The sequence below is a fragment of the Vigna umbellata genome, chromosome 1 (assembly GCF_029865625.1).
Source record: "Vigna umbellata cultivar VRB3 chromosome 1, Vumbellata_1.0, whole genome shotgun sequence".
NCBI lineage: Eukaryota > Viridiplantae > Streptophyta > Magnoliopsida > Fabales > Fabaceae > Vigna > Vigna umbellata.
In genome coordinates this window covers 72,610,355-72,634,442 of record NC_142165.1, presented here as the reverse complement: position 1 = coordinate 72,634,442, position 24,088 = coordinate 72,610,355, and the positions used below count along the sequence as shown (strand labels likewise).

The window sequence follows — 24,088 nt, the reverse complement described above, 5'->3', positions numbered from 1 at the left end:
TTAATTACAAGTTTATACAATTCCTAACATCCCTAATAATTAATTCTGAAGCATAGAAGCTTAAAGGCAACCAACTCTCATATCCCTATGTCTAGGCAATATGCTATTGGGAGAATTTCCCCGGATCTAGATTTCCCCGTATGTGTCCATATCGACAAAATCAATAATCATGACATCGAATGAGTTAAACAATGCATGCTTTGAGCAAAGAAGAAAAACCCTAACTAATGATGAAAGATAGCATGTATCATAAATATGATGTTTAAACACAAAATTCCATATATGAGAGCTTCAAAAGATTACATTGATTCCCCAGCAACAATACGAAGTTTAGTTCACCATATTCATGGTGAAACTAGATGAACAATAATGAAAGAATGAAAGAGATAGAAAAACCCTAGAAAGAGAAGAGGAGAACCGTCACCATCTCCCAATCTATCCCCAAGGGGTGAAAAGTGTGTTTCTGCTTCCTCCCAGCCAAAGATACAAACCCTAGGACATCCTAAAGCTTATATTTTATTCTAAAAAATACAGAAAATTAGGCCCAAGCCCATAAAAGTAACAGAAAACCGGTCCAAGCCCATTTAGAATGGCGCTCAACGGTATTTTACCGCTGAGCGGTACTAGCGCATGATCCATTTTGCCCCTCAGCTGTTGTTTTGCCCCCCAGCGGTGATTTCGGCACCTGAAAACTGCCGCTCAGCACGAAATTACCGCTCAGCGCCACTTGGTCGCACTTTTTCTGCATTCTGGTTGACTTTTCAGCATTCTGGTTGACCGGTTGACTTTTCTGGTTGACTGGTTGACTTTTCTGGTTTTTGATTGACTTTTCCGCATTCCAATCATTCGGTACTTCAATTCTTCTTTCAAATCATTCAATTAGCCTACAAAATCAAGGGAATCTTGCACAAAACCATTAAATTCACCTTTAACTCTCTTATTCACAAAACTAAAGAAAAAATATGAGTTCAAGCTAGTTTCTAAGTCTTAAAGGTTGCTTTTGGTATCAATTTTAAGCATAAAAATAACAGTTTTTCAACTGTTATCAGAATCGCCACTATGCGAAATCGCAATCATCTTCTTCCTTGAGCCATCACCACCATGAACTTCTTCTCCATAGTGGCAGAAGCAGGAGCAAGAATTTTCTCCACTCTCTAAATCGCGGCGCAGGCATACGGCAAAGGGGGAAGCCCTTTCCCCAATCTGAAACCCTAATTGGGGAAGGAAGAGGGCAACCACGTGGCGAGTTCTCATTGGCCACGCCCTCTCTGGTCAAAACTGGTCAACAGATTTGAATCTGGTCAAGGTTGGTCAACTAAGGGGCTTTCCTGCAATTTTGGAAAATTCAGAAGGGGCTAAAGTGCAGATAGAAGAAATTTTAGGGCATTTGTGCAATTTTGGAAAGTCAGAAAAGCTAAAAGATAAAATTCAGTTGTTGAATTAATGTAATTTGGGAATATCAACATTAAATATCTTCCAAATAATGTTATAATTATCTAAATCTTTTAGTTATTTGGAATATATAAGATAAAAGATTTTGTCAACTGAATATTCAGAGTCCAAACCCAATTAAGCCCTATATAAAGAGACCCAGGGGGGACTTCACTTTACTTCATTCATTCATTCACCACTTCTCTCTCTCTTATTTCATCTTGTATTCAACTCCATTCATAGAGAGCTAAACATCTAGGGTTATTCTGTTGTAATTCCATTATGGATTCTAAGGTTAGGTTGAGTTAATGCAATTATTTATTTTGATTATTGCCTTAAGTTGTTCTCTCTCTATGTCTTTCATCTCTCTATCAAATTAAAAGCAAAGATTCTTGCATCATAATGTGTTTGAATCCACATGCATATTGATTATATGAGTTCTAGGGTTTCTAGGTTTAATTGAGAATCTACTTTGATTTAATTTAGGAACTTTCATATGATTAATTGGTTTTTACTATCAATTGAGAATGTACTTTGATTGATAGTAATAATTTCAACTATAATCAATTGAGAATTTACTTTGATTGATTAGTTTTTAATTTGGTTAGGCGATTTAAGAATAAACATGATTAAACACAATAGGATTTGATTTAGAATGTACTTTGGTTGAATTCATTGTGAATAATCTAGAAAGGTTTTGCATTTGATTGAGAATTTACTTTGGTTAAGTGCATGATCGCCCTCAAATTAATTAAGAATGTACTTTAATTAATTTGAAACTTAAATAATAATCAATTGAACAATTATCTATGAATAACCGATGATGAATCTATCTTGGAAAAGTAGTGGAATTAGCCTATTTCATTATAATCGTTTTTAAGTTTCTTATTTATTCTTTAAACATTCTTCAACCATTACTTTTATTCATAAGCATTGCATAACATTCATAAGAGTCAGATATTCGAAAGCAATTTCGTGTTCGTTGGGAGACGACTCATGGTTACTTTAACCCTATCTACTTTCTTGAATACTACTTGGCAATACTAAAGTTGCCTTGAAAAGTAGTATTAATTTGATAGCTTCAACGACAGCGTATCAGTAGACTTTTTAAAAAGGGTAGTTGAGTTTAATGGTAATATGTTTTTTATGGTGATGATAAATCAAAGTTCCATTTTTATTGGACAAAGAAGTTGATAAATTATAATGTACGGTATAAGTTTGGTAGGTCCTTGGAAAATATTAAGATGGTGGATACTTTTTATTTATTACCTCGTCATCTACCCACTTAGCACCTTATCAGTGTTGATTTACTGCTTCATGTCTTTAATATTTGGATATTATGTTTTGTTTTACTATGTGTCGATTTTTATTTGTGATTTTAACTTGGTTGAATATTTCTCCTTATTGCACATATCATGATGCTTGCAAAATCTAAAAGCAAAATTTGTTTAAGCAGTTAAGAACCAAGTTATTGTAAAGACTAAAAACGATTGTTCTTACAGAGTCAAATATACTCTACAAGGATTTTAATTTCAAGCACTTATATCTTTAAGCACGGGGTATTCTCCTTTTCAAGGGTACTCGTTCTCTTTAGGGGTATTCGTCGTCTCTAGTCTGAATAGGAGTTGTGTCTACAAAAGACAATCCAACGTTCAAGTTGATCAAGTGCATCAAATGATAATAAATGCAGTTATTAATAAATATAATTAATGAATGTAATTAATGTGCTCACAGAATGTGTTATTTATACTAATATTCATGGGTATTTATCTAGGCCTTACTTGGATAGGCTTGGGTCACATGGCCTAATTATCTACTAATATCAAGTTAAGCTTTTATCCTTACTTAATTGTGGACTATCATGATTGATAGTCCTCTTGGTATGATCCTATCTTGGTCGAATATGTGTGGGTTGGATACATGTTGATTAAGTTAACCAATATATACTTGGTCATGGACAATCCTTATTCTGATGTGGCCAAGGTACACTCTAATATGAATAGTACAAGGAAAATAAACTAGTTGGAGAAAATTGGGTAGAACACACAAACTTACATCCATTAAAAGTGAATTATAAGAGATTGTTTCATATTAATAGGTCTACCCTTTGTTCTTCAAAGAGGTTGAATCAATTGAAGGTTTAATTCCAACACTAACTCATGTTCCTTGGTTGAGATCTTTAGGTATAATAAAGATAAATTTTGCTCTAGCTCCTCTTGACAATGATGTCTACACTTCAATATCTTTGACCTAATTATTGAATTCTTCTATGAATCTTCTTCGTTCACATCTTAGGAGGTAGAAAGTGGATGAAATTTATTTTTGTATCTCATCTAAGTATGAGGAGTTAAAGAAAGAATTGACTATCTCGTCATGGGTCAATAAAAAAAATAAGTTCTTGAACAAGTATAGAAAATAATCTATTAAAAGATCATTACGAAGAAAGAAGTACCTTGAAATCAAGAAAATTGAATAAAAACTTAAAAAAAACATATGTGATTAAGAATTGAGTTTGACTCACATAACTTTACTTACACATGTCGAGCTCTATATAATATTAAAGGCTAATAAAGAAATAATTAAAATAAAACATTTTATAATAGACATACATGCGCTTGTCAAACTTCATTTTAATGCATACGTTTGAAGACAAATGTGTTTGATTTCAAATCCAACCATATAAAATATATCCTTCACACAAAAAAGAAATCGATTAAGATATATATTTTTGTAAGTAAACTATATTTATAAGGTTTAATACATTATTTGGTCCCTACTTTTAGGGATTTGATTCAAAGTAATCCTACCTTTTAAAAAAGTTCAGTAAAACCCCATATTTTGTTAAAAAATGTTCAATCTGGTCCTTTTCGCTCACGCCGTTAAAAACATAATGGTGCAAATACCACATCATCATCACCATCTCTAGACAAACCCTAATTTCTCTCCAAGAAACCCTAGCTGCCGCACCATCCAGCGTCGTGACCGCCATCCTCACCGGCAGTCACGCCACCATCAAAGCGTCTTCTCCCTTTTGTTGCACCTCCATCACCTTCGCATCTCACCTTCGTTCTCGCGCCACCACCCAACGTGATCTCTTGCTATGCCGCGACCACCAATCTTCACCATTTTCACCCTCGCGCCAGCCAAATGGTCGTCGCGCCAGTAGCACTGTCGTCCAATCTCCATCACAGAATCGTCCACAACTAACCACTAGCCAAATCGCCAGCTGCTGCATATCGCAAATCGCCACTCTTCTCCACCACTAATTGCGCCACTGCTTGCCTCCATCTGCAACCACAATCAGACCTACAAGCAAATCGTGGAGACCTAGGGTTTCTCGCGTTATCGTCACATAACTTTGGTTGTGGCGTGTGATGCGTTGGAGAGGACGGCTGCTGGCGAGGATGGTGGTGACGGTGCTGGATGGTGCGGCGGCTAGGGTTTCTTAGAGAGAAATTAGGGTTTGTCTGGAGATGGTGATGATGACATGGCAGAGACTTTTTTTTTTAAATTAAAAAATCATTTAAGTCCACCTATTAACGTTTGCCACGTGCTTATGAGATGCCGCGGTGGCATTTGTACCGTTATGTTTTTAACGGCGTGAACGGAAAGGACTGGATTGAACATTTTTTAACAAAATATGGAGTCTTACTGAACTTTTTTAAAAGGTAGGATTATTTTGAACCAAACTCCTAAAAGTAGAAACCAAATGATGTATTAGACCTATTTATAATAATGGTTTTCAAAATCAGTTAATTATTCCTTAATGAATATATTGAAGGATTAATGGCGTAATACATTGCACTCTTTCTCTTTTAATTTATTATATTTTAATTATTCATTTTATTAAGTTAAAATTTTAAAATAATAATATTTTATAAATGAAAATAGTTTACGTCAAGCATTTATATTATGCCATTATAATGTGTGGAGTGTTGCTTCTTCCACCACCACCAAATGTTTTCTGCATCACCCCATGCCTAATTTGTCCTTCCAATAAAACGGATGTCAACATCCGTTTCACCTTCAACCGACGTTGATATACGTGAACGGATTTTCACAGCCGTAAAAGGTTACATCTTTTAATTTTTTCTGTTATTTTAGTTTATTGTTTTTATCTGAGATTTTATTTTAATAATGCTTTTTATTTATATATATATTATATATATATATATATAAAATTAAATACTCTATAAATTAATTTAAAATATAATAAATTAATAAACTAAAAACTAAAAACTAAAAAAAAAACTTTGAACGAATGTGGCACATCCGTTAATGGATGTTCCATATCCGTTTAACTAATCAAATAAAAAATATTTAAATAATCAATTAAATAATAATACATAATTAAAGTAAAATAAAAGTCAAATTAATTAAATTAAGGGTTAAATATGTTTTTAGTCCCTAAACTATTAAGCGAATTTGTTTTTAGTCCCTCTTCCAAACTAAGCTACATTTTGGTCATTCTCCTTATAGAAACCATAATTTTTCGTCCTCCAAAACTAACGACGTTAAAAATAAGCTAAGGTGGCTAATGGTGGTATGTCACGTCATTTTTTTTTCTGACACTATTGAATCTTTCCCAGCTCCTCTCCCTTTCTCTCCCTCCGACTCTACCACATCCACCTCCGGCGCCAACTCCGACGCCACCTCTGGTGCCACCTCGAACACCTCTAGTGCCACCTCCGGTGCCAGATGGATGATACTTCACTGTTTTTTCTTCTCTTTTTTCGTTTCTTCATTTTTCGTCTTATCAGTCTTTAAAGATTATACCTTTGTAATTGGGCTAACTGCGTTTTACAAACTCTTGAATCGAAGGTTCAATTGTTTGGTATTCAATTGTGGTCGTAATAACTGATATGGTGTGTGCTGATGATTACCCAACTAAAACTATGCACAGGGGCACAACCTGTTATTATTTATTAATAAAATATTGCAAAGATATGTGTCATCACTTGCGGAGGAAGTTGAGATTGGACCGCAAGTCTCTGCCTTAGAGATATTTTCCTATATGCACGCAGCCAACGTCACTTTTGGTGTGCAACGTTCTTGTTTGTTTCCAACGGTGCTTTTCTCTCTCAACAGCCACCGATTTTGTACTTTAATTTTAAGGTTTGGTGCCACTTTTTACGTGAAGTACTCCTCAAGCTAAGGAGGGTTAGTTCCATCCTAGGCTCTATAAATAGAGCTTTACTTTCATTCAGAAAATATGATCAGAATCATTCTTCTCTCTTTCTCTTTTCTCCTAATTTCATTCTCTCTCTTTGCCTAAAAATATTCTGGGTTTATTTATTCTCTTTTTAAGAGATCCTTGCTAGTTCTGAGATCCTCAAAAATTCTGAGAAGTTATTGTTCGTGATCTTTATTCTACTATTTTCAGCTTTTACAACACAATCTCCTTGTGTGCGGATGAAAACCATCACAAGAAAGCATAAACACTCTTTCGGTGTACAAACAAGATCCTGGATTCTGAAAATACACAAATAAAATATCAATGTCCTGAAACTTCTTTTCCCATGAATTAACTGAATATTTCAGCCATCCACACTCCATTCGTTTAATGGGCATGCTCATATTTCCATATATTAATTTTAAGGTCCAGATGCTCTAATTTCCATGGATGAACAATTCAAAGAAATATCATGTAGGTATATTGTAAGATTACTGTATATCAAGCAGAAATTTAATTTAATATAAGCTACGGAAACGTGGAGACCATATAATATTCAAAGATTTTCCAGCATATTACTATGGTGGCATTTGAAGAGAAAATAAAAAAGGTACAAGTCGCCAAAAGGATTCTCAACGCTTATGAATGATCACCGACCACCTTCAACATGGAGTTTTGAAATTAAAACCACCAATTAATGGTTCTTTGAGGGTGCACACATTAAAACAAATACAAGCCACTTCAAACAAAATTCCAGATTCAAAGGACCAGTATTAGTAACTACAAACCAGTAAGGGATTAAAATGCCTGCCCACGGTGGCAGAGGTGAAGGACTTCAAGAGCTGGCTCTAGGGGACGGCCGTGGCAAGGAAGGGACGACTCGCGATCACGGTGGAGGTGTTCGAGGTGGTGCCGAAAGTGGCTGTGGTAGAGTCGGAGGGAGAGGAAGGGAGGGGAGCCAAGATAATGAAAAATTATGGTTTCCTTAAAGGGAAGGACCAAAATGTAACTTAGTTTGAAAGAGGGACTAAAAACAAATTCGCTTGATAGTTTAGGAACTAAAAACATATTTAACCCTTAAATTAATAATAAATATTTCATTCAATAAAATAAAATTAATTTATATATAATTAGGTAATATATTATAAAAAAAATATTTAAATACTCTATAAATTAATTTAAAATATAATATTTTAATAAACTAAAAACTAAAAAAAACTTGAACGAACGTGGCCCAATCGTTAAAGGATGTGGCATATCTGTTTAACATAATTAATTAAAAAATAATATAATTTAATTAAATTAAAAATAATTATTTTATTAAATAAAATAAAATTAATTTATATATAAGTACGTAACAAATTTTAAAAAAATATAATATATATATATTAATTTAAAATATAATAAATTAATAAATTAAAATCTAAAAAAGAAAAGATAAACTTTGAATGTGGCAGATGTGACATATTTGTTGAAGAATTTTTTCTTTAACATGCGTTAAAGAAAAAAAGTGGAGTGTAAGATTTTTTAAAATATAAAAGATAATTTTAGAATTTAAAAAAATGTGATGATCGAAAGAATAACGTGAAATGGTGTAGGGACTTTGTGTCTATCAATAATTTAAAAAGAATATATAAAGCCCATATTGAAAGAATGAGTTGAAAAGGAAAATCAAATCCTAATTTTAAAAGTTAATTTGACAGGAAAAAACAATTGTGAATAAAAATATATAGTTTTATAATATTTTTGTTTCAATCTTTTATCAACACGCCAAGATCCATGCAATTCATATTTTACATGCCACGTTTACAATATAACAACTAAGAATAAAATATCATTTGTGGAAGTTTATAAATTATAGAACACCGAGATCCATGCAGTTCATATTTTACTTGCCACGTTTACAATTTGACAACTAAGAATACAAAATCATTTTGTAGAAGTTTATAAATTATATCATGCTTATTAACAGGTGGATTTAAAATAGTGAAGGTAAGTTAAGTGATATATTTATTCACTCTCAATTACACAAGTCTATCATAACACAACGATCGATAAATTAAAATATATAAAATTATAAGAATAAAATAAACTATTTTTTAAATGTTTAGCAATAATTTTAAATAAATCATGAATATATTTATACACCCTGGTGGTGTACACGTATGTCGGCCATTGCTTGTCACGTGTAATGATGTAGAGTGTGTTCCTAGATTATTTTATTTTATATTTTCAAAATAGACAAATGGGCATTTGACTAAAATAAAAAGAGTACAATTTCTTTAAGATTAACAGAATGATGTGTTTCCTGTATTTTTCTTTTTAGTTAAATGTTGATAAATTTTATTTTTTATTTTATAATAAAATAATAATATTAATAAAAACTATAAGAAATAACAAATAAATTAAAAATAACAGACAAGGTCATTACATTTTTATTTACTTTTTACTTCTTACCAACAGACTTTACTTTCTTATATTAATTATTTTTTTCTTTTGTTTTTTACTTCTCACCTTCCATTACATAATTCAAATAAAGCCTCAAAATATGTTCGACTTAGAAGGGAGAAAAAAATGAAAAAGAAAATTCAGTGTAGAGGTTAAGTCACCGGATGAACTAAGTTAATTTTAATCTTTTTGGATTATTAACAATTTTAGTTTTAACTTGAATTAATTAAAAAAAGAATGCATTATAGCATAAATTATTTATCATAAATTAAAATATAATTTTTAAATAAAATGTTTATTTATTGTATATTTTAACTACAATACAATTTATATATTTAAAGTTACTTATTTTTTAAAGTTATTTGTTTGGTACATATTAAAATACAAGCAATTATAATTTAAGTATATAGAGCATAATACTAAATTGGTCACGATGAAACTTGGTTGGTGTTCTTGTCTCATGGGAAAGCGTGTCATCCATTTAATTGACATGTGAATAAGTGTGTGAAAGGATGTGATCTTGGTTGGTTGGGTTGTTTTTGAGAGCAGCGTAGCCTATAGCATCTATCTAGTACCTACTTCCTTTCCCATTTCTCTGTCTATCTTTCCCTCTCATTAATTCTACAAACCAAATTCGAATGAACTTTTTTCTTGCTTTTTAAGGTTGGGTGCAGTTTATATTTATTATTCAATTAATTAGTTTATTAATCATTTCAATTTCTTTAAAAAATATGTAACGATGAATTTGTAAATTGCTTTTCCGAGGGGAAGGGGCTTGGCAAATCACTTTATATAACTCTACTTTACTATTTATTAATCCTAAATTCAACTTAGGATATTAGAGACTGAAATAACAAAAGCAATGGATCTCAGAGATGGTCAAACTCAACAAATTTTGGATCCTAACCAACCCACTCATGTATATCATCTAGCTTTGGATATTGGAGGTGGGTTTCATCTCTTATCCTGTAAATTTTTTAATATTTTGTTTCTTTCTTGTTTTAGTTTTCAGAGTTGCCCCTTTGGTGTTTTTCATTCAAATTTAACATCTTTTCTTTGTGAAATTTTGTGTGATATACGTGTTTAGGTTAAACATTTCAATCTTTATATGCTGTTTCGTTTCTGGTTTTGGGTAGCTGATAGTTATGTTTTTTATTTTTATTTATATGTCTGTCATTGTTTATTGAAAACCTTTGTTTCACAAAGCAGTTTAGTGTTTGCTTGGTAATTGATCTTGCTGTTCAAATTCGATTGCATGGACTTAAGTTTCTCTGACACCTGTGTATTTGGACGGAACTCTTAATTCGTAATTTGATGCACTTGTTGATTGATTTAACTTGCTGAGAATGGAGTAGACATTGTAATTTGTTTACTGTTGAGAAACATTGGAGATCTTCTTGATTCAATTCCACTAGTTTAAACCATGTCAGACTTCTGGAGATCATGATCTCTAGTTTTGGATTTTTTTTTTAATTGGACTGCTAATCTGCATGGCGTCATGCACTGTTATTGCACTGTTCTATACTGATGTCATTTTTCTTGAACTAAGAGGCGTATTAAGATTGCAGATACATAGACTCTTGAGAACATATTGCAATTTTAGAAAATAAGGAATCATGATTATTATCTTCCTGTGCAACTTTCATTAATACTGTCAGATTTCTGCTTGTTATGGTGAATTACGAATGGAAGTTATGCTTCCGTTTCAACTGTATCTTGCCTAAAATATTATTGTCCATCTGTTGACAGGATCTCTTGCCAAGCTAGTATACTTCACAAAAGATGACAATCATTTGGTTGATGGTGAGGAGGGGATATCTCATAGAAAGACTTTGCAGAAGTCCAACGGACATAAGCAATACCCTGTTCTTAATGGGAGGCTAAATTTTAAGAAGTTTGAAACAAGCAAGATAAATGATTGCTTAGAATTTATCAAGTCCATGAAACTTCATATTGGAGGTGTGTACATATAATCATATGTGTTTATGGTTGACAATATTTGCCACAGAGTAACTGAAATTTCTGAAGCATTCAACCATGTGTCTGGTTAGCAATATATGGTTCCTTCCGTGACTTGATCACTTTGCATACTGAACTAAACTTGACTAACAATTTTGGCTCCTTCAACCACCTTTATGTGGATCCCATATTAGTTTAGTTTACCAAGCTGGCTGAATAGAACCTCTCATTCCTCTTTATTCTAAATTGTTCCTTCCTCTAAAGTTTGCTGTGCTTGTTTTATGTATAATTGGTCATAAAAGTCTTGAGTACTTGTTAGTGAGACTGTTGTTGTCTTTTATATTTGTTATCCTTTGACTTTGAATGCTGAGCTGGATCTTATTTACATATTAGATGACAAATAAACTACACAGAATTCGAAGCCAAAGTACTCAAAATTTCAAAATAATGGATATCCTTTAAAAATATATATATTGTCTTACTAACATAATCCCTAAAAAACATATATACCCATCTTTTATATCATCATGGTGTCCAATCCCTTTTTGAGGCCATTCTGAAATTTTTGCATCTGATACTGAATTCAGGTAGTCAGCCACAAGAAAATCCTGGAAGTCAGCCAATAGCTGTTAAGGTAATCAAACTAAAATGTTTAAACATGTCATTTTATGAAGATTTTGTTTCTATATCTGTCTTAAGTGTACAGATAGATCTATTGAAAAGAATCTTTAGATTCTAAGTTAATAACCAATTCAATCTTGGTCATGTCATGATTTGAAACAGTTTCCATTCCTTGTCTTCTTTTTTTTCCATGGTTGGAAGATATGTAATTCCTAAAAGCTGATTAAAATTAAAAGATTATTTATTAGTAGTTCCCAAAAGGTAACGCATTCACATGTTCCAGCTTTAATAGATATTTCTAACGAAAAATGTTCCATTCCATAAAAAACAATGTTTAGTTAGTCTTATGGTACTTGGATTTATGTTATATACTTATTAATAATGAAAAACTACTGGTGAGAAGGCCACAGGTGGTGGTGCATACAAATATGCAGACCTCTTCAAGGAGAGGCTGGGAATCATTCTTGACAAGGAAGATGAAATGGATTGTCTTGTTGCAGGAGCGAATTTTCTTCTCGAGGTAGGATTTAACATAAACTAATTTTTCCATATTGTTGGTAAAAGAAAAATATTGTCTCATTTTTAAATTTCAAATTAAATTATTCAGATTCGGATTCATTTTTTCTTCATTCATTCAACAAATAGTCTCTTATTAAAGATCAGCATGTGTATCTGACTGTGAAACTTTGACAGTACATACATAATGGTTAGGGACTTACGGTGCTGTAAGGTTTAGCCCAGATCTTATAGGGTGCTGTAAGGTTTAGCCCTGATCTTATTTTGGTGTTTGCTCACAAGATGCTTGTTATGAACAATTAGGTTTTGTAAATGGTAATGTTGTCTTAAAAATAAAACTTTTCCTGTTAGATTGAGCAAAATGTGTTGGAAGGTATTTTATGTTTGTTGATGAAGTATTAATTTCAAATAATTTTTGAAATGGTCATCTGAAAGATGGTTAAAAATTAAGGCTTTCGTGTGTATTCAATCTGAATGTAAATATTTGTGTCAGAAGACATTTCTGTCATTAATAAGCACAAATATTCTTTCCATTCACCAATGAATGCCTCTAGTTGTATAAGTAGTTTTCCTTTTCATAGTTTTATAAATATCTATCTTCAAGAAATATGTAAGCAGTGGTTGTGGGAATAGCAATGGTTATGGGTTACTAAATTCATAAATTTTTTGAAGTTTTTCAGGACTTCGTATTTTTTGTTTTTTTATTTTATTTTAGCTCTTGTCATTGTCATTGGCTATGTATGAAGTGTTTATATTTGGCCATGTGAGAAGTTATCTAGGTACAAGGCTGTTGTTTGAGATACGCCTTGTTCTTATTTTTCCAACTGTGCAGAAGATAATATCAAATCAAAGTAATGAACTTTAACCGTGGTTATCTTGTGGTCTGTCTTTGTAAAGAAGACTACACCATTATGTACTTTTTATTGTGATTTTGAGAATACCATTTTTTTAGTTGGCTATGAGTTTACTATCCAAACCGCATATGGGGTAAAATAACTGTTAGCTTTGAATGTCTATTCCCATCTAGGAAATGAAGCCAAAAACTTCAGTTTAGGACTGTTGTACCCAAGCTATATTTTAGTATACTTTTTCTCTCTATAGTTATATTTATATTTTATTCTTGTCACTGCTGCCATATGAGAAACCTTTTAAGGCATATGGTATATATACCTTTCACTGTCTCGTATTTGTAAGGAAATGGTACAGCAATTTCATTTTGTTTTCCTTTTCATTTTTCTTAAGAACTGCTCCCTCAGTTTTCTGTAAATAATTCTAGATTCTTCATACTCAAACACCTTGATAATTTCCTTGTATATGTCTTGATCTACTTTCAATAGGTGGTCCACCAGGAAGCATTTACCTATATGGGCGATCAAAAGCAATTTGTGCAGATTGACAAAAACGATCTGTATCCCTATCTTCTTGTTAATATTGGGTCTGGTGTTGGAATGATTAAGGTATTTTATCATGCAAGCTGTATTACTTCAATTTGTTTTCAAATATGCACTCTTTTTTAGACACTAAAAGTAATATTTTAATATTTTCATAAAGGTGGAAGGAGAGGGAAAATTTGAGCGAGTTAGTGGAACAAGTATAGGTGGAGGAACTTTCTGGGGTTTAGGCAAACTTTTGACCAAGTGCAAGAGGTGGGTATTTCTTTTCCTGAAGCCTATGAACTATTATTGATTTCTATGTGAATCACATAGGATTACCATTAGTGTACTTCATGATTCAGTTTCGATGAGTTGCTGGAATTAAGTTATCGGGGGAACAACAGAGCAGTAGATATGCTTGTCGGAGATATTTATGGTGGAATGGACTATTCTAAGGTATGACTGGTGTAAGTTTATGTCCCTTTTCCTGTTTAAAATTATAAGAGTATTTCTTCTGTTGCCATTTGATGACTCTAAAAGTGATTGTTTCAAATGGAGAATAATATAATCTAATTATTCTAGTGATTATTTGCTGGAATATATTTTTTCTTTGATTGATAACAGATAGGTCTTTCTTCCACTGCAATAGCATCTAGCTTTGGAAAGGCAATTTCTGATAATAGGGAGCGTGAAGATTACAAACCTGAAGATATTGCTCGATCTCTTCTAAGAATGATCTCAAATAATATTGGACAGGTCAGTTGTGTACTGTAGATTTCTAGTTAGACGAACACCACTCTGCACTACATGATGATATTAACTATACGTGATATTTATATATGTGTATAGTACATCTAGTGGAGTAAAACATCATGACAAGACTCCAAACCTGCAATTTGTCTTCATTTTCTGCAACGATTTTCAATGTTCTCGTTGCCTCTTACTATCTTTATATTAGTTGGTTTGTGTCGGATATCTTATGCTTACCCTGGTTTAGACATTAATGCTCGTTATTCTCTTTATTTTTTCCCTCCCATTTTTTCTGCTGATGCTTTAAATGGAGTGCTTAAAGGCTTTTGGATTCAACTATAATCGAAATATTACAATTCTGCAGAAGGACTTATCTCTGATGTAAAATGCTGGAAATTATTCCTCCAAATCTTCCACGGGAACTTTCATGTTCTTCGTGCAGGCTTTTAGTACCCTTATACCTTGTGAACGCTTAAATATGGACTACTCCTGACAAATGAATGATTTTGTACATTCCATTGTTTCCACCCTTGACTTACTTAATAATGGAATCTTTTATTAAATAAAGTTAAAATAATAATTAGAGATTTGTATCTTAAGCCAAGATGCCACCTTGCATTTTATTGACATTTTTTTTATCTTTCTCTTTTGGTTGAGGGATGGAGGGGTGGTAAGTAATAAATTTGTTGGAGATCCACGTCGACTAAAGATAAAATAGATTTATAGTATATAAATAGGTACAAACCTCACCTTAAGAGGTGGATATTGACTTAGACTTAGAGTTCACTTCTTAATAAAGTATTAGAGTCATGTAAAGTCTATCCTAGTAAAAATTGTTATTTATTGAATCTATTGTTCCACTATTATTGAATCACCCATTAATGTTTAGTCTCACATTTGAGATGTATATTCCTCAACATAAGGGGTGTGTGTTAAAGATTCACAGTAACTAAAGATAAGATAGATTCACCATATATATAAGTAGATGCAAACCTTATCTTACAAGTTGGTTCTATAGGGTTGAGTTAGCATTAAAGTCTACTTCTTAACAAAACTTCATGGCATATGCACAAGGTCATATCTCAGCTTTAGGAAGGACAAAATTAAAAATATCTAATAATTCATGCACAAAAATTTATAGAAGTTGCTGTGATCCTGTTAATCTGGATATTGTTTAGACTTCATTGGTATTTTCGATATAAACACAGCATATACTTAACAACTGTTAGAAAATGTAAACTGTTTCATTAAATTCTCATTCTTCTCCTTTCCATTAAATTTAAATTTGAGGTCCAAGACCCACGTCTTTGTATATTTTCAATGGTTGGATAAAAGTTAAAAGCCATTGTAAAGCATCGATACTGAGGATAATGAATACTTAGATCGGTTAAGAAATCCCTCTTATATATGTAAAATAATTGTCACGTCATCTAAACTGTAAATCTTCTTCACTGGCTGATGGTTTTTTGTTTGAAAAACATATTTTACATTATTTATACAGAAGGAAAGGATGGTTAGGTAATAGAATTAGGAGTCTTGTTCATTTGGGCATCTGTACTTGTCTATATTAATAGTAAAAATAGGTGTCACTTCTTGTATTGTAACACAATTTGGTAATAATCTCTCTCCATTCAACGAACTACCGTAATATCTGCATGATGCAAAGTTTCAATGCAAATGTGATTAAGGTGGAATATTCATTTTATAAGTTCTTCATGGACTTAACATTTACCACCGTGTGCATCTTTGTTTGTAATAGTTATGCTGTGCCTTCTCTTTCATTGTTCCCAATCTTAGACATAAGATCATGATAATATTTATCCTATCCTAAATAGTGAAATGTATTTAGGATGATTTGTTTATTCTGTTGTTTGCTTTCAGATCTCTTACTTAAATGCCCTTCGCTTTGGGCTGAAGAGGATTTTTTTTGGTGGATTTTTTATTCGGAAGCATCCTTTTACTATGGACACATTATCTGTTGCTGTTAACTTCTGGTAAGTGAGAAGGACGTTCCTCCACCCTACTGCAAACCATGGTCTATGTTGAGGGACATGGACTAGTTCTTACGTTTAGAATTTATGTGATGGCCATTTCCATGAGTGTGAGGGCTATATATATATATATCCTTTTATGAGCCTCACGACATGTTCACCTCTAAAACTCATGGAATTGCTGAAGTCCATCTCTTAAAAAACCATAATAGTTTGAAGATACAGTGCCAAAGAAATACTAGTCTCAAACATTATATTCAGAATGATCAAAGGGAATCGTAGAAACATAAGTATTTTCTATGTTGTTTGTTCCATCAACAAAAGCAAGTGGATTCTTAACTTTGCATCATTAGCATGTCCTGATTCCTTTTGGGTGGCAAGGAGGGTGTTGGGTGTGGACAATTGTAGGTTTGTATGTGCATGATGATATATTTATATACAGTTGGAACATAAAATTCAGTCACTGTAATTTCTCACAGTGGCTATAATGCAGGAATGTTTGATTAGACTTCTGAGCATGCTTGCTTCTGGTACAATTATAAAAACATAAAACAAAAAAGCATTTGACTCGTTATTACTCTTTTTCAGGTCTAAAGGTGAAGCTAAGGCCATGTTTTTGCGGCATGAAGGGTTTCTAGGTGCTGTAGGCTCTTTCATGAGTTCTGATAAACATGGTCTCAAGGAATTATTGGCCAACGAAGTGGTGCCAAGAAGTCCCAGCAAGTTATCTTTTGCCGTGGATAAAATATTGCGTAGTTTACCAGATGGAGAGTTTAATGGAGATGAGAGTATAGAGTGCAGTGTATATGCAGCTTAGATGAAGCAATTCCTCGTTGCTTCCACGACTTGTAGTTGTAATATAGTTTTATTCTGTATAATGGTCGGAATTAAGGATTATAACTAGTGATTATTATTGGCCTAGAATTAAAGCAAGAGGGAAAATTAGAATGACAACGAGTTATTTTTCAGTTTCTATCAATGAATTGTGTTGTATAACAAAAAAATGATTTGTATGAATAAATAAGGCAAAGCCATGTTACTCATTTAATGAGATACATTTTTTCTGTTTGTGGTTTTGTGTACATTTGGTGCTTTGGAATTTGAAATCAGACCTCTCTTATCAGAACTATTCAGTCGTTCCTTGACAACTTTATATTCAAATGAATCGAGCAATTTAAGATTAAGAACTCTGGGATCTAAAATCAGGTCTCATATCGAAACTATTAAGTCATTCCTTGAGAACTTTATATTCAAATGAATTGAGCCATCTAAGATCAAGAAGCCTCGCTCCAAAAAACAAAAAAAGAAACAATGAAAAGAAAACAAAGTTGATTATTTTCTATGGAAACTCATCTGACTGAAATGTCATGCAATGAGCTGAAATTAGTGACTGTAACATTGTGTGATAAATTCTTTAAACTGAACTACATGTAAACAATCTATATATAGTGCTTAGAAAGTTAAACAAACATAGGAAAATCACATAGCAGTCAGCTGTTTTCTATGAGTACGCTTTGCATTTTTTCTACGCAAAATCCATCTTTCTTTAATGTCATTTGAATTAGCAACCAGGTCCACATTTTGAGCAGGTTTTCCTTGCAGGTCCTGTGTCTCAGACTTTTCAACCTCATACCCTCCTCTGATTCTAGCAGTTTCTGCAAGCATATCATATATAAGCATCTCAGTTGTCCGGGCAGTAATTCCTCTCAAATACCACGATATGGGAGGGGGAGGGACAATTGCTGGCTGGAGTATTTGTTCCAGACTAACTTTAGATCCAATTCTTCCTTTGCCTCTTGTACATGCATTATAGTCTTCCTTTGTCATAGGCTTAAAGGGATGGCACATTGCTTCATCAACAAATAAAGGCTCTACCCTCCAGCAGCCCTCAAACTTTGTCATAAATCCAGTCTTAGTTTGCTTGAATTTCATCTGACACAAAATTATTTAGCAGTATGTAAGACACACACACTTCGTAGGATGAAAAGCAGAAGCTTGTAATGCATTTAAGAAAGCAGCAGTATAACTACGTTGAGTTTTGTGTGCCTTGAATAAATTACGTGCAACAAATAGGAAATCCATCAATTATTTAAAAGTGGGATAGATCCTTACAGAGTGGTCTTTCCTGTTTTGATCTACCAAGACATTAATCGAAATAGTCCCGGACCACCAAAGAAATTTCCAAATGGCTGCTTGGTCAAGATCAACCACTTGCCTATGACCCTCATCAACCAAAACTGTTCTGGATATCACTTCCTGACAAAAAAAGACATCACCAAGTTGAATTGCACAAAGTTCGGAAATTGCTAAAATAGTGGAGCAGACAGACTATACAAAACTAGAAGCTCAGTAAAAAAGCATCTGGGCCCACGAAGAAATAGAAAGTTGCATCAATGGTAACCTTCAATGTTTTTTGAAGTGATTTTGAGAAAGGTTGTAACCAAACACACTAAGCAGAAGTAAGGACATAAAGTCACTTACTTTGATATTTTTGAAAACTCTCCTATTATCAGGATCTGTCACTATATTATATACTGCATCAGGGGGCAACCCAACATCAACTTCTGCATTGAGGTTGCAAAGAGATCCTTTGGGAACAGTGACCTGCCAAAAGGAATATTACATTACATATACACGGAACACAGACAAATATAGATATTTCCTTAATAACTTAAAGTTTGACAGACTAGATTCTACATCCACTAGAATCCAGCAGGTCTAAATGATTTACCCAGTTCCTTTTTTGGTCAAGCAGTTGATCTGCCATACGTTACTAGATCTCACCAACAAACAAAGCATCCATCTTGAAGGAGTAGAGAAGTAAACTGCAAAGTATTTTTAAAATCTGAAAAGAAAAAAATAAAAATACCTACTACATACTTAATTTCTAAAATTTCCAAGTATCTGAACAGTTTAGAAATACATCTCTACGGTAAGCTAGTCTACATAAAGCCTGAAGCAACTAAAGTCCACTTATCATTTGTTTTATTAAGAAACCAGGATTTTCAAAAGGAAATCAAACTTTCACAAATAGTTGCTGCTCACCTTTACTAACGGTGGCCTATCAACCCAAGATGGATTTTCTCTCCACGCTTGTAGTTGCTCATTCAGTTCAGCTTCAGAGTAACTGAAAGGCTTATTGTCATTTTTTTGGGAAGATCTCACCAAATTGATTCCGTCCTGTTTAGCTAATCTACTCAGCCGTGCCTGTAGTCAGAAAAAAATAAACAAAAGTATTATACCATGTTCCTAGTAAATTTTTAAGCCACAAGATAAGTTATTGACCTTAACAACACTTTGGAGCTGCACAAAAAATTTAGATATTGCAGGATCCAGACCCCTTGGGAACCCACTTTTCTCATTCTTCCTGACATTTAAGCCGAATTTTGTCATCTGTGATTCACCCATCATAACATAAGAACCTGGAATTTTTCACAAACAGTTAAGCTTCATATTATACGTCCGAAATTACTATCTTCTCTAAAAGGCCATTTGAAGCCTGCCTCTTCGGACGTTCAAGGTTCCATCCTATCATTATGTTCCAAACTTGATGGAGGTTAAATAATTGACCTTTATAAAAGCTTTCTCAGGATCGGTAACAAGTTGATTCACAAGTTCTAAATGCAAATAAACATAGAAAAGAATATGTTCTAGTGGAAAAAGGTGAAATTTTTCCACGGATGGGCACATTCAACTTTGATAAAAGAAAATGGTTAAATATGTTTTTATTCTATGTCAACATTATAATTAATCCCTCTTCAAACACGTAGGATTTGAGTGATTTACACCCACAACGTTTCAATATTAGCTGTTTGAAACGTTAAATAACATACAAAATCAAGAAAGATGCCATCAACCAGACAAAAAAGAAAATACAAAAAAGTGACAATGCTTGATGCATAAAGTTTTGCAGAATACTCAAGAAGAGGAATTGAACTCAACCCAAATTCACAACAAGCATGATCATCAGAAAACACAGTGAAGAGGCAAAACACAACAAAATCAGATTAAAGAATCAGGAAGCAGAAAGGAAATCCATTGGCTCCTGAAACTGTAATAATGATGATAAGGGAATAATGAACTGAAAAAGAAAAAAAAAGAAAAAAAATATTTTCTTTTTTTTTTGGAGATATTCAAGTGAACTCACAGGGTAAAAACTATGATCACCCCCACAGTATATTCCTTTAATCGAAGCCCAGATCTTTGCTTGGAAATTGGAAATGGACAGTGCTTTATTTATTTTTCCTTTTATATGTTTTGATTTTTCAAAAGTATGGCAGAGACGGTGGAGAAAGAGGATAAGAGTAACACGTGCACCTCATGTTCAACTTCACTAATTGACCCATCAAACACGAGTTCAAACTGCCACATTTGACCCACTCAAAGAAATATAATTTTTTGGCTTTAGGTAAGGAATTTAAAAAATGTATTCAAAATGTTTTACTGTAAATTATACCGAATATATTCAAAATTATAAGATACCTTATTTTTTGTATTTCAATAAAAAATAACAATTTGGTTGCATTGAGTTTATTTATTTAAATTTGGCCAATTTTTATGTCAACATTTATTTTAAATAACTCTTCCAGAAAACGCGTTTGTTGAGTACTTTTTTATAATAAGATTGTTAATTTTCCACTATTACGGATTTTTCGCAGAATTCTTCTAAAATAAGAGGTAACTGAAAACAGTCATAATTCATATATAAAAGTTTAAGAAAGGAGACACCAGATATAAAAATAATATGAAAGATTCGTGTTTAAATGTTAAAAAAAATAGAAGAAATGAATAGTTACGAATATTTGAGCAAATAATCCGATTAACAGTAAGTTTGTTTTGACATTATCACTGACATAAAATTGGTGCATTTTATTTAAGAAATTATCTGACAACTGAATTGATGTTCATGGTTAAAGAAATAACCTCATCATTGCTGTCAATATAATTATAGCATTATAAAAATTGATATATCTTTCTTTATATTTTTTTTACAATTTCAATATAAAATTTAACAGTTAATAATCTGATTTTTTTAACCGTTTTTATTCTGTATATATTTTTTAATCGTTTCTTACATTTCTAAATATAATTATATCGAATATGAAAAATTAAAGAGATTATTGTAATTATAACACTATAAAAATTGATAAAATAATTATTTTTTAGGTATATACATTTTTAAAAAATTAAATATAAATTTTATTAATATCACTTTTCCATTTCGATAATTATTAAAATAATTAACTTTTTAGTTACAAATATTTTTTTATTGTCATACAAAGTTGGACGCGTGTATTTTCATTAGCAATAATAATTTGCATCTTATTTAATTGGTTGGTAAACTTATAATGATTTGAATATAACTTTCTTGGTAATTATATTTATTATATTAATTATTGTACAATTAACCTTTTAAGAATATGTTATTAATTTAGAAAATGGAAATTTTTATCAGTATACTTTTTGTTTGTTTAAATGGTTTTTTAATGGTAGGGAACTTACTCTTGAAATTATTTCACACCTCAAATCTCATAACTTCAAATGATTATGTACAAAATGTAGATTACTTTTAGACAAAGGTTGTGTTCTGTGATGTTATGTTCTGTGATGTTATTCCCATTAAAGCATGTTAGATACACCTTAGCAAATTGGAAAAAAAAAATTAACATGAAGAAGGAAAAAATTAATAAGATTTATCTTGTATACAAGGTCATAAGATAAAACATGCTTAACTTTAACCAAAATAATCAATTAAATATTAAATATGTCTTTTGAGATTATGTAAGTCAATTTTTAATTTTTTAAGCATCTGCAATCGTGGAAGAATCACAAACAAAATTATTTAAATTAAAAATAGAAAAGTTGTTACCATAGTTTATTATTTTAAATAAAAATGGTATATGAAATTGTATGAGTCCAAAAATTAGTTATGTATAAGAAAGGTATTAACATTCCACAAAGTTTATCTGAAAACAATTTCTGTTAATTAGGGGTGCAAAAATAAAGTAATTTTTAAAATATTTTTTCTCAAAAAAAATTAAACAAAATCAAACAAATACGAAATAATATACAATCATTTTGATTTGGTTGATATTTTTTAATTTTTAAAATTTTAATATTAATTATTAAGTGATTTAGAATTGATAAAAAATAGTGAGATTAAGTTATTTTAATAATTAAAATTTAAATTATAAATAGAATTCTTATATACCAGTTTCATCATCTTAAAATCACACCATTTCTCTATACACATTTTTCATTAGAGTTTTCTTCCTTTTCTATTGGTTTTCTCACGGTATGTGTTTGAAGGTTGAAGACTGCTAGAATGATCCTTGAGGCTAGCTCTCCATTTTTGTCTGTTCTCCAATAAAGTAAATTGGTTTTTTGCCTTTTTTTCTTGGTCTATATGTTCTTTATATATATGTTGACCATCTTGATTCGCATGTAATGTTTGAGTATTTTATAAGAGTCTCTACTGATCACTAGTCCTAATGGTGTGTCCCGATCGTGTTTGTGTTATTCATAAGGACAACCAGAGTTTTCTATTCGTCCAGAGGTGTTAATAGGATTCTTAAGCAATTTGGTTTGTCATTCAGGTAAGAAAAACTAATTGCATTACTTTTAAGTAATAGATAAGTTGTAATTGCTAATTATATGCTCAAACCATATTTGGTCTGTGGGATTGAGTTGTCTAATGAAATATGATATGTGGAGTTAAGTTAGGATTTAATTTGACTTACATCAATTGTAGTTTGAAATTTGGTATGTTATATGGTTGGTATTGCAATTAAGATTCATTGAGTCATTGAGTAATGTAAAATTTGATAGTTGGTATGTTTTGGCATCTATGGTGGTTGTTGGGCTGATCTATAGGGTTGAAATGACATAAATCTACATAATTATGTTATGCAGAATTATGCAGACTCGCTGGATGAGAATATACTTGTTGAGCGAAGTTGAAGTCAAAGAGTAATTGACTTAGTAGTTGTTGGGTAAGACCAAAGTCAAAGAGCTCACTAACGTGAAAGTCATAGAGCAAAAATATACTCATTGGACAAAGTCAAAGTTAGAGAGCTACTAATTTGGTGGTTGTTGGGCAAGAATAATCTCGCTGGATGCAACCAAAGTCAAAGAGCTTACTAACTTGACAATGGCTAGGCGAGACAAGTCTCTGTAAGACCCTAGGAAAATGTGGTAATTAGGGAATAATGTGGTTATGAGACTTGGTCATTTTTGTTTGGTAATTAGTGTTTAATGATTATATGTTTTCTAGAATTATAATTAGGATTAAATATGTTTTTTGTCCCTTAAGTATCACACGAATTTTGTTTTAGTCCCTACTCGAAACTTTGATGGTTTTTAGTCCTCATAGTTTTAAAACTCTTACTATTAGTCCTTAAAATTGGACGGCGTTAACTTTTAGTAGATGTGGCAAACGACGAGGCCACGTTTTATGCCAGTTGCCCTCTTCACTCTCTGCCACGTTGGTTGTTTAAATTTTGAAATGAGATTAAGTATGTTAAGTGTGCATTTGGTTGAAGCGCACTTCGTCATCTCTTATAAATGAGATTTTAAGAAGTTGGGTTCTTCTTCATTGCTGGAGTTGGGGGCAAAGAAAGCTGAGGAGGTACATCTGAGGAGGTCACCGCCACAGACTCTGCTAGTCGCTGCACCAACCTTTCTCCTCTTCGCGCGAGGTTCTCTCTTCTCCCTACGCCACATCTTCGCCCGCAAGAGGGAAGTGCCCCCGCCTTCTTGAACGACGCCAGTCGCCGCTTGCTAGAACCACTTGAAATAGGCCTTCTTCGCCAACATCGCGCCACTCC

The 24,088-nt window shown here is 32.3% G+C and overlaps 2 protein-coding genes across 3 annotated transcripts; one reads left to right on the top strand and one right to left on the bottom strand.

The window, feature by feature from the left end:
* Positions 1-9,567: 9,567 nt before the first annotated feature.
* PANK1 (pantothenate kinase 1) lies at positions 9,568-17,330 on the top strand. Of its 2 annotated transcripts, XM_047293647.2 has the most exons (11): positions 9,568-9,715; positions 9,887-9,999; positions 10,802-11,011; positions 11,599-11,645; positions 12,036-12,152; positions 13,486-13,605; positions 13,700-13,794; positions 13,884-13,977; positions 14,146-14,277; positions 16,153-16,265; positions 16,851-17,330. In XM_047293647.2, exons 2-11 carry the CDS (start codon positions 9,915-9,917, stop codon positions 17,077-17,079), a joined length of 1,242 nt encoding a protein of 413 aa, XP_047149603.1. In that variant the 5' UTR covers positions 9,568-9,715; positions 9,887-9,914; the 3' UTR covers positions 17,080-17,330. The 2 variants fall into 2 exon arrangements, with proteins under 2 accessions (XP_047149603.1, XP_047149602.1); XM_047293646.2 differs by having other exon boundaries at positions 9,572-9,999.
* Positions 17,331-17,574: 244 nt separating this feature from the next.
* On the bottom strand, positions 17,575-20,561 carry LOC124821719 (uncharacterized). The gene is made up of 6 exons (XM_047293650.2): positions 20,410-20,561; positions 19,548-19,684; positions 19,308-19,469; positions 18,744-18,866; positions 18,375-18,518; positions 17,575-18,194 (listed from the first exon to the last, which is right to left on the bottom strand). Exons 2-6 carry the CDS (start codon positions 19,671-19,673, stop codon positions 17,742-17,744), a joined length of 1,008 nt encoding a protein of 335 aa, XP_047149606.1. The 5' UTR covers positions 19,674-19,684; positions 20,410-20,561; the 3' UTR covers positions 17,575-17,741.
* Positions 20,562-24,088: the final 3,527 nt, after the last annotated feature.

Excerpts from the sequence above, each read along its gene's own strand:
- LOC124821719 (XM_047293650.2), bottom strand. The coding sequence starts at position 19,673 with ATGATGGGTGAATCACAGATGACAAAATTCGGCTTAAATGTCAGGAAG. Across the intron at positions 19,470-19,547 it reads AGCTCCAAAGTGTTGTTAAG|GCACGGCTGAGTAGATTAGC; the intron begins GTCAATAACTTA and ends TTCTGACTACAG. Across the intron at positions 18,519-18,743 it reads GAGTTTTCAAAAATATCAAA|GAAGTGATATCCAGAACAGT; the intron begins GTAAGTGACTTT and ends TTTTTTTGTCAG.
- PANK1 (XM_047293647.2), top strand. The coding sequence starts at position 9,915 with ATGGATCTCAGAGATGGTCAAACTCAACAAATTTTGGATCCTAACCAA. Across the intron at positions 10,000-10,801 it reads TCTAGCTTTGGATATTGGAG|GATCTCTTGCCAAGCTAGTA; the intron begins GTGGGTTTCATC and ends ATCTGTTGACAG. Across the intron at positions 13,606-13,699 it reads CTGGTGTTGGAATGATTAAG|GTGGAAGGAGAGGGAAAATT; the intron begins GTATTTTATCAT and ends ATTTTCATAAAG.